Below are 14,105 nucleotides of genomic sequence, written 5' to 3'. Positions count from 1 at the left end.
AAGTTTACCCTGCGGTTCCCACCATTGACTACAATGGAGGGAGCCGTTCATTGGCTGAGAGACGGGAGATGACCTCTCTCAGCCAATGAACGCTTAGCAGCGGGGTTTCCATGGTGATACCCCGCCGCTAAGCTCTCATTCGGGAAGTACCGTTCTATAGAACGGTACTAAGTTCGTGGATCGCGTTTTTTTTTTTTTTTTTTTGCCAAGTCCGGGGATGCCTACTTTGGAACGAAGAGGACAGAACCTCGCATAGGAGATGGTGAGTATGTTTTTTTTCACAGGTCCCCTATGGATACTTTACCGGACAAGTGGACCGATGCTACAGGGTTACATAGGTGAGTATGTGTACATGTGTGTGTGTGTGTGTGTGTGTATGTATGTTTAATAAACTTATACTGTCACGGTGTGTGTGTCCTGTGTTTTTTTAAACATTTTTTTTACAGGTGAACTACAGGTACTAGTGGGCCCTTAATGCCCTGCATGCTGGTACTTGTGGTTCTCCAAGTACCAGCATGCGGGGCAGGCTAGCTGGGACTTGCAGTTCTACTTGTAAAGACAATGTTTGATATTCTTTATTTACACCACACCACACAATCAACCCGCCACCCACCGCCACCAGGGGTGGCGGGGATAGCCCCGGGCTATCAGCCTGGGCCTGGGGTGCCCTGGAGAGGGTGACCCCTTTATTGGGGGGGTCCCCAGCTCTCCAGGGATCCCCGGCCTGGGCTGACTAGCGGTCAGGGTTGATGCTGCGGCTGGGGGGCCCGGTGAAAGGGCTCCCCTGGCTGTGGCATCAGCCCCCCGCTAGAAAAAGTCCAGTGCTGGTTCTGGAACATACAGGGGAACCCTACTCATTTTTTGTCCCCTATATTTCCAGAACCAGGACCGGATCAGAGCCCAGAGCTGGTTGCGCAGAATACAGGGGACCCCTACGTCGTTTGTCCCCCGTATTTTGGCAACCAGCGCTGGTTCTGACTAGCCCGGTGCTGGTTGTGCTTAAGTACAGGGGACCCCTACGTCGTTTGTCCCCTGTATTTAAGCACACCCAGCACTGGGTTACTAATGCCCGGGGCTGGTTGCTCTTTTTTGGGGGGGTGCACGCCATTTTTTTCTTTTTTTACACAGGTTTTTTTTTTTTTTTTTTTACCACAGCAGCACAGACGGGTCTCACGGACCTGTCATTGCTCTGTGCCAATCACACAGATGCATGTAGCACGGATCTCCCGGGTTCGTGCTACATGCAAATGGGCACCATAACGCTGATTGGCTTCCTGTCTGCCACTGCAGTGCCACTCCTAGATGGGCCACGTGTTTGTGCCGCCCCCTTGTGTCGCTTAGCATAGTCATCCAGCTTCCTCGGTACAACCTTTTGGCCTAAAAACAATATTGTGAGGTGTGAGGTGTTCAGAATAGAGTGGAAATGAGTGGAAATTAATGTTATTGGGGTTATTAATAGCGTAGGAACAAAAAAAGGCCCATTTATGTGATTTTAGCGTTTTTTTTTTATTTTTTAAGAAAAAATCCAGATCCAAAACACAAAACCCAGAACCCAAAACACGGAAGGGTGGTTTTGGCAAAACCAATCCAGATCCAAAACACGAAGAAAGATCCAGATCCAAAACCAAAACACAAAACACGAAAAGTGTCCGGTGCACACCCCTAATATGGATCACGTCTTATTCCCAACACGGGGTTAGCCACAACCTATAAAAATCATAGCCAGCTCCCCCAAACTGTAGAAAATGCAAATCTATTAAACTTACACTGGGGGTAGTTCAATTTACATGCCTGTAGAAATAGAGAGACTATTTATTTTATATATTTTTTTTTCAGTTATAACCCTTACTACATGAAAAGCTATGTTTATTAATTTCTATATGTCAACAATACAGGAAAAGAGGGCATCAATAACAAACAAGATGCATTGTGGGAAAGATAATTTGCATATATGCAAATTACCTTGTGAATAGAGCTTTGTGATTGATGTGGTGCTTGCGCTCTTTTCCTGCACAGTTGACGTATTGGAATTAGTGAGTGGTGATTGATATGTGTTAGGTATTGTTGGGGAAGAGATATATTAGGAATAAAAATAAAAAAAATTTACTCTCCCTAATTTTAAATGTTTCTGATATAAAGGGACATATAAGAAGGTGCTAGTAATCAATGGAGAACACTGGCAAGAGTAGAGGAGACAGAAGGAGACCAGGGATCCTTGCTGCAGCTGACTGTGGGACACTGCTAAGAGCAGAGGAGACAGGAGATCATGGTCCTGATTCAGACCCACTCGCGAGCGGCTGTCCGCTCGCAAGTGGGTCGATGTTCTGCACTGAGCATGCGCACGACGGAGGGAGCTCCGTCGTGCGCATGCGCCAGACGCGACGAGCGAAGGAAAGTCCTTCGCTCGTTGTGTCTGATCAAAGGGGGCATGCTGTCGATGTTGATTGACAGCACGCCCCCTTTGGTGGGCGTGCCGGGGGCGTGCCTCCCTGACGGGGGCGTTCCCACGGGAACGCCTCCCGTCAGAAGCCAGCCCACTGACATCACTAGTGATGTCAGTGGGAGTGATTTTGGCTCTTTTAGAGCCAAAATCACTCCGGAGCTTGCGATTGAAAACCTCAACCGCAGGCTCCGGCTCGCAGTTTCGATGGTCGCGATGGTCAATACCATCGCGGCCATCAAACTGCACGCTCGTATAGGCTGTGGGTGGTGACCCACAGCTATACGAGCGTCCAGGAGGATGCTCCATTTTTTAGGAGGGCGGCCCTCATTCAGAGCGTGCGCTCTGCTCAGAGCGTCCGGCTCTGAATGAGGGCCCATGTGCTAATGATGTCGGGCTGAAACAGCGCCGGCGCCCCTGGCAAGGTCCATCCAGGCCAATAGGAAGATACACCCCTGACAGTATGGATGGCCCGTATTAAGTACAATATAATGTCTATAGCAGTTTACTTTCTTGACACAAAGTGATCATTTCAAGCACAAGGAGTGACTGTTTACATTGCCTGAATGTGATTGACCAACCTCTCACGGATTACCGTCCACTGCTACAGTATAGTATTCAGTCCTGTAGTTTTCATCCGTGGAACATTCGCCACCCAGTGGTTAAACTGTGTACTGCATGCCGTGTAGTCTTTTGTGGAACACTGGGCCTGATTCAGACCTGCTCGCGAGCGCTGAGCGCTCACAAGCGGGTCGATGGTGCGCATGTGCACGACAGAGCCGGCTCAGTCGTGCGCATGCGCGAGACCCAGATAGCGACGGGCAAACCGACGCTCCGGGTCTCTTACCAAAGGGGGCGTGCTGTCGATGTTCAGTGACAGCACGCCCCCTTTGGTGGGCGGGCCGGGGGCATGGCTGCCCAGATAGAGGCGTTCCCATGGGAATGCCTACCGTCTGGGGCCAGCCCCACTGACATCACAAGTGATGTCAGTGGGAGTGCTTTCGGCTCTGTTTGAGCCGAAAGCACTCTAGGGCTTGCGGCAATGAGACCCTACCACAAGGGTCTCATCGCGATGGTCTTGACCATCGCGACCATCTTCCTGGCTGCTCACTATAGCTGTGGGTGTTACCCACAGCTATACGAGCGGCCAGGAGGCCGCTGTAATATTCAAGAAGGACGGCCCTGATTCAGAGTGAGCGCTCTGTCAGAGCGTCCGGCAAGAAGGACGGCCCTGATTCAGAGTGAGCGCTCTGTCAGAGCGTCCGGCTCAGTACGCTTTGCCACGCCATAATTTGCAGTATCTACCATAAAACGCATACTGACATGCTGCGGCAGGGAAGCTCTATGAGCAAAGATGTAACAGGACATATCTGTATATGAAGTGTGAAAAAAATCATGCATGGTACCTCACATAGCAATAATAGCATAACCCTATGGTAAATCTCAAGTTATGAGAAGAGGCATTTTTTTTTTTTTTTTTAAAAAGCATTCTTTATTAACATAAAGATGGCAAAAAACATACATAAATCACACATACAAGTGTACTGTGTCGCAGCACAGCCTAAACCCAATACACTATCAAACATAATCAAACATACAATATAATGCATTGCAAAACATATAGCACAAGACATCCTATACTATACATGATACTTTGCATTATTCATTCACTACTTAAACAAAAACAACAATCAACAAGGTCTATGGGTGTGGAGGGTAGAGGGGAAGGGAGGGGGGAATCACAGAACTGAAGTTTTTATTGAAAGACAGACACATATATGGGAAGGGTGAATAAATAGAAAGACATATCAACAAAACATCAGTCTCTGTGAAAAATGGGGGAAGGGGCCACTGTCCCAGTCCTTGTTGGACAATCAAGCATGGGGGGAGGGGGCAGAAGAAGGGGGGTTTAGTCCTCTTCTTCCTCAGGGCTGTCCATGATGGAATAGTCTCTTAGCAGGCTGTGAATCAGCCTGCGACAGTCCTGGATAGACATCCTCTCCCTCCGCAGAATGAGGCGATTCCTGGCAAGCCACAAAGCGTCCTTAACACAGTTCATAAGGCGCCAGGCCTCCTGGATTGCCCCATAGGTGTGGGTGCCAGGAAACAGTCCATAAAGTACCGAGTGGTACGAAAGGTTGCTCCTTGGCACACAGTCTTTGAGTTCATTTTCCAGGGCATCTAACAACAACTGTGCATAAGAACAGTCCCAAAACAGGTGCATTGATGTTTCCTCGTGAGAGATACACCAGGGGCAATGTCTGTACCTGCTCAGGTTCCGGGAGTGCATGAATGTCCTTAGGGGCAGACCCCCTTGGATTGCCATCCATGACATGTCCTTGTGTCTATTTGTGAGCCTTTTGGAGGCCACATTTTCCCATGCATGCTTGGCAGTTGCTGAAGGGAGCCCTGGAATAGGCTCCATAATGTCTTTGGCTCTGATGAGCTTGTGGATAGTCTTAGGTTTCCACAAGTCAGGTTTAACTCCCTCCAGTTGGTGCTCCCTCACAAACTTGGACACGTCCAGGTAGAACCAGGGAGTATTCCAGTTGTAAGGGATGGAGCTGTCCCACTTAGCCCAGCCTAGGGCCCTCCAAAGGGGTAGGAGGAAAAAGCGAGACATGGAGTTTCCTGCAGAGTCATTATCAGTCTCACACAAAGTCCTGCGGATACAGTTGCAAACAAAGAAGGCTCGCAGCATGGTGGGGATATCTGGTATTCCCTTTCCACCTTTGAGGGGCTCCTTGTACATAACTGTCCGCTTTACTCTGTCCATCTTGGAGCCCCAGATGAAGTGAAACACTGCCCTTGTGATGGCCCTGCAGACCGTGACCAGAGGTGGCCAGGCCTGCGCTGTGTACTGCAGAACGGGAAGGATCTCATTGCGCAGTACAAGTGCTTTTCCTTCGATGGTAAGGTCTCTGAGGCTCCACAGTCCAATTTTTTGCCTTACAGTGGCAAGTCTTTCGTCCCAGCACTTCAGGGCCGCACCCTCACCACCAAGCCAGACTCCCAGGATTTTGATGAAGTCCGGCTTGACAGCAAAGGGGAATGGAGCGGAGGATGACAGGTGCCACTGCCCGAACAGCATAGCCTCTGACTTCCCGCAGTTGACCTTTGCCCCTGAAGCTCGGCCGAAGCTGTCGCAGGTCTGGACGAGTGCTGTCACCGAACTCTGGTCAGCGCAGAAGACAGTGACGTCGTCCATGTACAGCAAGCACTTGGCCTCTCTATGGTCTGGACCCGGTGCGATGACCCCTCTGATCTCTGGTTTCCGTCTGATGCATACAGCCAGGAGCTCTATAACACAAACAAAAAGAAGAGGTGAAAGAGGGCAGCCTTGTCTGACCCCAGATAGAATAGGAAAGGGGTCAGTCTTCCAGCCGTTCACCAACACCGAGCTGTGAATATCAAGGTACATCAGGTTAACATACGTGCAAAACATTTCACCAAGCCCAAACCTCTGCAGGACCCTACCCATCAACTCATGTGAGACACGGTCAAAGGCCTTCTCCTGGTCAAGGCTGACCAGAGCCGCATGCACGTTCCGGTCCTTGATGTAATGGACCGTGTCTCTGAGGAGGGCAAGGCTATCTGCAATCCTGCGGCCAGGAATGCCGCAGGTCTGGTCCGGGTGAATGATCTGTCCGATGACAGCCTTCAGCCTGTTGGCAAGTACCTTGGCCAGGATCTTGTAGTCCACGTTCAGGAGAGAGATGGGCCTCCAATTTTTCAGCTCACATCTCTCCCCCTTACGCTTATACAAGATCGTGATCAGTCCCTCCCTCAGTGAAGGAGGCATTTTGCCCTCCACCACCATCTCCTTGTACAGCTCGAGCAGGTCCGGGCCAATGAGGTCCCACAGCGCTACATAGAGCTCTGCTGGGAGACCATCACTGCCCGGGGTCCTGCCCTGCCTAAAGGATTTAGCGGCAGAGTGCAACTCCTCCAACACCAAGGGAGCATCCATGGCTGCTTTACCTGCAGGATCAATAGTGTTAGTGATACCTGACAGGAACCCATCAGCCACAGCACTGTCCGTCGTCTTTGGGGAGTAGAGGTCGCCATAGTAGTCCGTGATGACCTTCATGACGCCCTCCTTCCCCTGCCTGGGAATACCGGTCTCATCTCGCAGCTCAGTCAGGGGCGTGTGGCCAGAGTGGAGTTATGAGAAGAGGCATGACACAGGTATATCAGTACTACACAGCCCTGATCCCAGACTACTAGGCCAAATTTAGAGATACATACATAAATAACTAAATGTCTATGTGGCCTATGGCTGCTTCCAGTACTGCCTGTGTGGCCAGATGCTGGCCCATATTATTCACAATCTTCCTTTGTTAATTATTAATACCCCGAGCAATAAATGGTGGTAATTGCTAGGTAAACTACAAATGAAACAACATAAGGCAGATTCAATTAACGCGGCAATGTGGGTTATCTGGGTAGGATAACCTTGCTTGTTTGTCATCTGTTTGAATTTTGCCACAAATTGAATTTGCTACTTAAAATGGCAAGAAAAATCAGATACAGTCCAAAATCGGGGCAGACTGCAGGGTCACAAACTAAAGCTGGGTATAAATTAGGGGTGTGCATCGGCCACTTTTCGTGTTTTGTGTTTTGGTTTGGATCTGGATCTTTCTTCGTGTTTTGGATCTGGATTGGTTTTGCCAAAACCAACCTTCTGTGTTTTGGGTTCTGGGTTTTGTGTTTTGGATCTGTATTTTTTTGAAAAAAAGCATAAAAACAGCTAAAATCACAGAATTTGTAGGTTTTTCTGCTCCTATGCTATTATTAACCTCAATAACCTTAATTTCCACTCATTTCCAGTCTATTCTGAACACCTCACAATAGTGTTTTTATGTCCAAAAGGTTGCACCGAGGTAGCTGGATGACTATGCTAAGCGACACGAGTGGGCGGCACAAACACGTGACTCATCTAGGCGTGATACTGCAGTGGCAGACAGGATGACAGTTTGAAAAACTAGGCCCCAAACTGTACATAATGCAAAGAAAAAAAAGAGGTGCAAGATGGAATTGTCCTTGGGCCTTCCCACCCTTATGTTGTATAAACAGGACATGCACACTTTAACAAAGCAATAATTTCAGCGCCAGGGTCTGCCACACAACTGTGGCTGAAATGATTGGTTCGTTTGGGCCCCCACAAAACAAGCTGGCAATTAATCTGTCCCTGCACAAACTGGCTCTACGGAGGCAAGATGTCATCCTCATCCTCCTCATCCACCGATTCCTCACCCTCTTCAGTGTGTACATCCTCATCCTCACAGAGTATTAACTCGTCCCCACTGGAATCCACCACCACAGGTCCCTCTGTACGTTCTGGAGGATGGTCTCCCTGGAAGAGCTGATAATTCATTTTGATGAACATCATCTTCTCCACATTCTGTGGAAGCAACCTCCTACGCCTTTCGCTGACAAGGTTCCCGGCTGCACTAAACACTCTTTCGGAGTACACACTGGAGGGGGGGCAACTCAGGTAAAATAGAGCCAGTTTGTACAGGGGCCACCAAATTGCCTCTTTTTCCTGCCAGTACAGGTATGGACTGTCTGACATGCCTACTTGGATGCTGTCACCGATGTAATCCTCCACCATTCTGTCAATGGTGACAGTATTATATGCAGTGACAGTAGACATGTCAGAAATTATTGCCAGGTCCTTCAGTCCGGACCAGATGTCCAAACTTGGTCCTGCCTGCCCTGCATCACCGCCAGTGGGTTGCTTAGGATACCTAAGTTTTTTCCTGGCAGCCCCAGTTGCGGGAGAAAATGAAGACGGAGCTGTTGACGTGTCACGTTCCGCTTAAGCTGACAGTGTTTTCACCAGCAGGTCTTTGCACCTCTGCAGGCTTGTGTCGGCCGGAAAGAGAGACACCACATAGGCTTTAAACCTAGGATCGAGCACGGTGGCCAAAATGTAGTGGTCTGATTTCAAAAGATTGACCACCCTGGAATCCTGGCAAAGCGAATGAAGGGCTTCATCCACAAGTCCCACATGCCGAGCGGAATCGCTCCGTTTTAGCTCCTCCTTCACTTTCTCCAGCTGCTTCTGCAAAAGCCTGATGAGGGGAATGACCTGACTCAAGCTGGCAGTGTCTGAACTGACTTCACGTGTGGCAAGTTCGAAGGGCTGGAGAACCTTGCACAACATGGAAATCATTCTCCACTGCGTTTGAGTCAGGTGCATACCCCATCCTTTGCTTATGTCATAGGTGGATGTATAGGCTTGTATGGCCTTTTGCTGCTCCTCCATCCTCTGAAGCATATAGAGGGTTGAGTTCCACCGCATCACAACCTCTTGCTTCAGGTGATGGCGGGGCAGGTTCAAGAGTGTTTGCTGGCGCTCCAGTCTTCGGCACGCAGTCGGTGAATGGCGAAAGTGGCCAGAAATTTTTCGGGCCACCCAAAGCGTCTCCTGCACGCCCCTGTCGCTTTTCAGAAAATTCTGCACCACCAAGTTTATTGTGTGAGCAAAACATGGGACGTGCTGGAATTGCCCAGATGTAATGCCCGCACAATATTGGTGGCGTTGTCAGATATCACAAATCCCCAGGAGAGTCTAAGTGGGGTAAGCCACTGGGCGATGATTTCCCTCAGTTTCTCTAAGAGGTTGTCGGCGGTGTGCCTCTTACTGAAACCGGTGATACACAGCGTAGCCTGCCTTGGAACGAGCTGGCGTTTCTGAAATGCTGCTACTGGTTACGCTGCTGCTGTTGCTGCGTAAGGTGATACATCTACCCAGTGGGCTGTCACAGTCATATAGTCCTTAGTCTGCCCTGTTCCACTTGTCCACATGTCCGTGGTTAAGTGGACATTGTGTACAACGGCATTTTTCAGGACACTGAGTACACTTTTTCTGACGTTTCTGTACAGTCTCGGTATCGCCTGCATAGTGAAGTGTAATCTAGACGGGATTTGGAACCGGGGACACACTACCTCCATCAATTGTCTAAATCCCACTGCACTAATGGCGGATACCGGACGCACGTCTAACACCAACATAGCAGTCAAGGCCTCAGTTATACGTTTTGCTTCAGGATGACTGCTGTCGTACTTCATCCTCCTCGCTAAGGACTGTTGGAGGGTCAATTGTTTAGTAAAAGTAGTGGTGTTCCTACTTCCTCTCTGGGATGATGAACGACTCCCAGCAGCAGCAACAGCAGCAGCGGCAGCAGTAGGCGTAGCAATGCAGGATCCTCCGGAGGAATCCCGGATAGGAGAGTCAGTCATGCCAGTGACATGGCCTGCAGGACTACTTCCGATCCTGACTAAGGAGGAAATTGATGAGGAGGGAGTTGACGGTGTGGTTTGCAGGCGCTTGGATACAACAGGACAACGGGATTTAGGTGTCCCTGGACTGCTTACGGTCTTAGCCAAAGTTTCTGAACTTGACAGTAACTTTTTATGAACGCGGTGCAGGTGCCGTATAAGGGAGGATGTTCCTAGGTGGTTGACGTCCCTACCCCTACTTATTTCACCTTTACATATGGTACATATGGCAAGACAGTTGTTGTCCGGATTTGGATAGAAATATTGCCAGACCAAAGAGGTGGAATGTTTGGTCTTCTGCCCAGGCATGACCGTGATGGGCTTTTTCATCCCACGAACAACAACTGTCTCCCCCGGAGCCTGATTTAAACAAACCACATCACCATCCGAATCCTCCTCGCCAACTTCCTCCTCAGCGCCAGCTACACCAGTATCCTCATCCTGTTGTACTTCAACAGTGACATCCTCAATTTGCATATCAGCAAGTGGACTGTGGGTGCTCCTTTCAGCACTTGCAGGGGGCGTGCAAATGGTGGAAAGAGCCACCTCTTCCCGTCCAGTGCTGGGAAGGTCAGGCATCGCAACCACCACTACACTTGGACTCTCCTTGGGGATTTGTGATATCTTCTTAGAAAGCACAGTTCTTCGCTGTGCTTTTGCCAGCTTAACTCTTTTGATTTTTTTAGTGGGAGGAGGGCTTCCATCGTCATGCGAAGCTGAACCACTAGTCATGAACATACTAGGGATCGACGTTAGCCATTCCTTGCCACTCCGTGTCGTAAATGGCATATTGGCAAGTTTACGTTTTTCTTCAGTTGATTTAAATGTTTTTTTCAAGGTCATTTTCCTGAACTTTGTCATTTGGGATTGTATGTGCCCTCTATTATGACATTGGGCATCGGCCTTGGCAGGCGACGTTGATGGCATGTTATCGTCTATGTCATGACTAGTGGCAGCAGCTTCAGCACTAGGAGGAAGTGGTTCTTGATCTTTCTCTATTTTATTTTTATCGGAGAAAGTTTGGTCCTCTATTTATGTTATATCGATTTGATATATACGTGCGGCTAAACACAGAAAATATTTTTTTATTTTTGCTGGAGAGTAGTGCACTTTGTGGGTTACACCACCCTTTAAGAAATGAGCCAGCCGGCTCTTTACTTATGGGACACAGGCGCACGCTTGGCGCTGCTCCTTTGTTGATTCACGTGTGGCTACTGCGCACACAATTCACAAACACAGAAAATATATATTTTTTTGGTTTGGAGTGTACTTTGGGGGTTACAGCACCCTTTAACGGTCAAGCCAGCCGGCCCTTTACTTATGACACAGGTGCACGCTTGGCACTACTTTGTTGATGCACGTGCGGCTACTGCGCACACAATTCACAAACACAGAAAATAATTTTTTTTTTGGTTTGGACTGGAGTGTACTTTGGGAGTTACAGCACCCTTTAGCGGTCAAGCCAGCCGGCCCTTTACTTATGACACAGGCGCACGCTTGGCACTACTTTGTTGATGCACGTGCGGCTACTGCGCACACAATTCACAAACACAGAAAATATATATTTTTTTGGTTTGGAGTGTACTTTGGGGGTTACAGCACCCTTTAGCGGTCAAGCCAGCCGGCCCTTTACTTATGACACAGGCGCACGCTTGGCACTACTTTGTTGATGCACGTGCGGCTACTGCGCACACAATTCACAAACACAGAAAATATTTTTTTTTTTGTTTGGACTGGAGTGTACTTTGGGGGTTACAGCACTCTTTAATGGTCAAGCCAGCCGGCCCTTTACTTATGACACAGGCGCACGCTTGGCACTACTTTGTTGATGCACGTGCGGCTACTGCGCACACAATTCACAAACACAGAAAATAATTTTTTTTTGGTTTGGACTGGAGTGTACTTTGGGAGTTACAGCACCCTTTTACGGTCAAGCCAGCCGGCCCTTTACTTATGACACAGGCGCACGCTTGGCACTACTTTGTTGCTACTGCGCACACAATTCACAAACACAGAAAATATTTTTTTTTTTGGTTTGGAGTGTACTTTGGGGGTTACAGCACCCTTAAACGGTCAAGCCAGCCGGCCTTTTACTTATGACACAGGCGCACGCTTGGCACTACTTTGTTGATGCACGTGCGGCTACTGCGCACACAATTCACAAACACAGAAAAAATATTTTGTTATTTGGTTTGGAGTGTACTTTGGGGGTTACAGCACCCTTTAACGGTCAAGCCAGCCGGCCCTTTACTTATGACACAGGCGCACGCTTGGCACTACTTTGTTGATGCACGTGCGGCTACTGCGCACACAATTCACAAACACAGAAAATATTTTTTTTTTTGGTTTGGAGTGTACTTTGGGGGTTACAGCACCCTTTAACGGTCAAGCCAGCCGGCCCTTTACTTATGACACAGGCACATGCTTGGCACTACTTTGTTGATGCACGTGCGGCTACTGCGCACACAATTCACAAACACAGAAAAAATATTTTGTTAGTTGGTTTGTAGTGTACTTTGGGGGTTACAGCACCCTTTAACGGTCAAGCCAGCCGGCCCTTTACTTATGACACAGGCGCACGCTTGGCACTACTTTGTTGATGCACGTGCGGCTACTGCGCACACAATTCACAAACACAGAAAAAATATTATTTTTTTAGCACTTGGGGGGAGCACCCATGATGGACAGAGCACCCCCTGGACAACACTACAGCACCCCTTTAGGATTGGGACACTGCACAGGACTTTGGAGTGGACACAGCCCCTATGGAGAACTGACTGCACAACACAGTCCAGCCAGCCCCTATGGACTTTGAAGTAGTGGACACAGCCCCTGTTAACAGCAGCACAGCACAACACAGCCAGCCCCTATGGACTTTGAAGTAGTGGACACAGCCCCTATGGACAACAGCAGCACAGCGCAGCACAGCACAACACTACTCTGCACTACACTACACTACACTACACAGCCCAGCCAGCCCTAACTCCCACCCTCCCTCTACACTGTCCACTGACGAGTGAGAAAATGGCACCGACGCGGGTACCTTATATAGGATCCAAAACCCGCGAGACCCGGAAGGCGGGATGATGACGTTTTGCCTCGATTTCAGATCCGAGTCAGGCGGGAAAAGTCGAGCCTGACTCGGATCGGCCTCGGATCGGGGGGGCTCCGGGGGGTTCGGATTTCAGAAATCCGAACCCGCTCACCCCTAGTATAAATATATCGGTCGTTCCATTGATAAGCTGATATATCTACAGAACATCGGCGGGTGTGTACACTCAATGGGGCATATTCAACTGGGGGCCAGAATAGCAAAAATTCCCGCATCTGTGAGGTTTTTCCTGCAGGGGCGGGAGTTTTGCTATTCAATCAGGTCCAAGGTTTTTTAGATTTTGAGCGCCGGGAAGTTTTTTTCCTCGCATCTCCAGAGCAAATCTGATTTTTTCTAAAATCGTTCAAATCAGCGGGACTTGCTCTTGGACCCCGACGTCACCCCCCTAAGGACTAATTAAGCAATTGAAAGTTTCCAATTAGCTTAATTAGTCATTAATGACTTACCTTCCGCAGTGATGTCTTCTTTCTCCAGCATCAGGACCCAGTCTCCTGCAGCAGCGGTGAACATGTAGTGTGTGTGAGTGTTTGTAAGTGTGTATGTGTGTGTGTGCGTGAGTGTGTGTGAGTGACTCCCAGTGTGTGTGACCCCCCCCACCGTGTGTGTCACCCCTCTCTGTAACGGGTGCTGGGACAACTACATCTCCCAGCAGCCTTTGCTCCCCATTCCAGCCCCCGGAACTCCCAGCAGCCCCCTCTCTAGGGACAAGATGTTTTTTTTACACGGCGCAGGGTATTCAGATCTGAAAACCCTTTAACCACTTTTTATTACTTGAATACCGTGGGCATCTGGAGCACGTATACCTGCGGTATTCCACCGATCACCTGTACACATGCTGCATATAATTATACACTTACTGTAAACCCAAAGACAAGGAGATATTAATACACTCCCCAACCCCCAGGTAATATTAGTATACCCTCCCCCCCACCCACACAATTACTACACCCCTCCAGCCCGCCTCAAACCCCAGGTATTAATAATATACAACAACCCCCCCTTCCAAACATTACTACATCCCCCAACTCACCTCTCCCCTCCCCCATATAATATTATACAGTACACCCACACACACACATTACTACAACTACTAACCCACCTCTCCCCTAGGTAAAATTGGTATACACACACACACACTACTACACCGCCACAGAAGCAGAGTTTGTGAGGGACGCTGCACCTGTAGTGTTAAAGGAGGGGCAGGACGCTGACTGTGAACAGTGTGCAGGGGCTGCACCCTCATGGCTGACATGTCGCCTCCTGAAG

General features: G+C 49.0%; 1 protein-coding gene across 1 annotated transcript; it reads right to left on the bottom strand.

Moving 5' to 3' along the window:
* Positions 1–4,349: 4,349 nt before the first annotated feature.
* LOC148518940 (uncharacterized) lies at positions 4,350–6,545 on the bottom strand. Its single transcript, XM_088476810.1, has 2 exons — positions 6,449–6,545; positions 4,350–5,740 (listed from the first exon to the last, which is right to left on the bottom strand). The coding sequence occupies exons 1-2, from the start codon at positions 6,528–6,530 to the stop codon at positions 4,350–4,352; spliced, it is 1,473 nt and encodes a 490-aa protein (XP_088332936.1). The 5' UTR covers positions 6,531–6,545.
* Between the last annotated feature and the right edge of the window lie 7,560 nt (positions 6,546–14,105).

Source organism: Taudactylus pleione, unplaced genomic scaffold (assembly GCF_031769625.1).
Source record: "Taudactylus pleione unplaced genomic scaffold, aTauple2 ptg000195l, whole genome shotgun sequence".
Lineage (NCBI taxonomy): Eukaryota > Metazoa > Chordata > Amphibia > Anura > Myobatrachidae > Taudactylus > Taudactylus pleione.
The sequence above is the reverse complement of the archived record's forward strand: the minus strand, read 5'-3'. Positions and strand labels throughout refer to the sequence as shown.

Bases quoted from the DNA above. Each gene is read 5' to 3' on its own strand.
- LOC148518940 (XM_088476810.1), bottom strand. From the start codon at position 6,530: ATGAAGGTCATCACGGACTACTATGGCGACCTCTACTCCCCAAAGACG. The intron at 5,741-6,448 runs GTATCACTAACA...TTTGTGTTATAG, and splicing joins GGCTGATGGGTTCCTGTCAG to AGCTCCTGGCTGTATGCATC.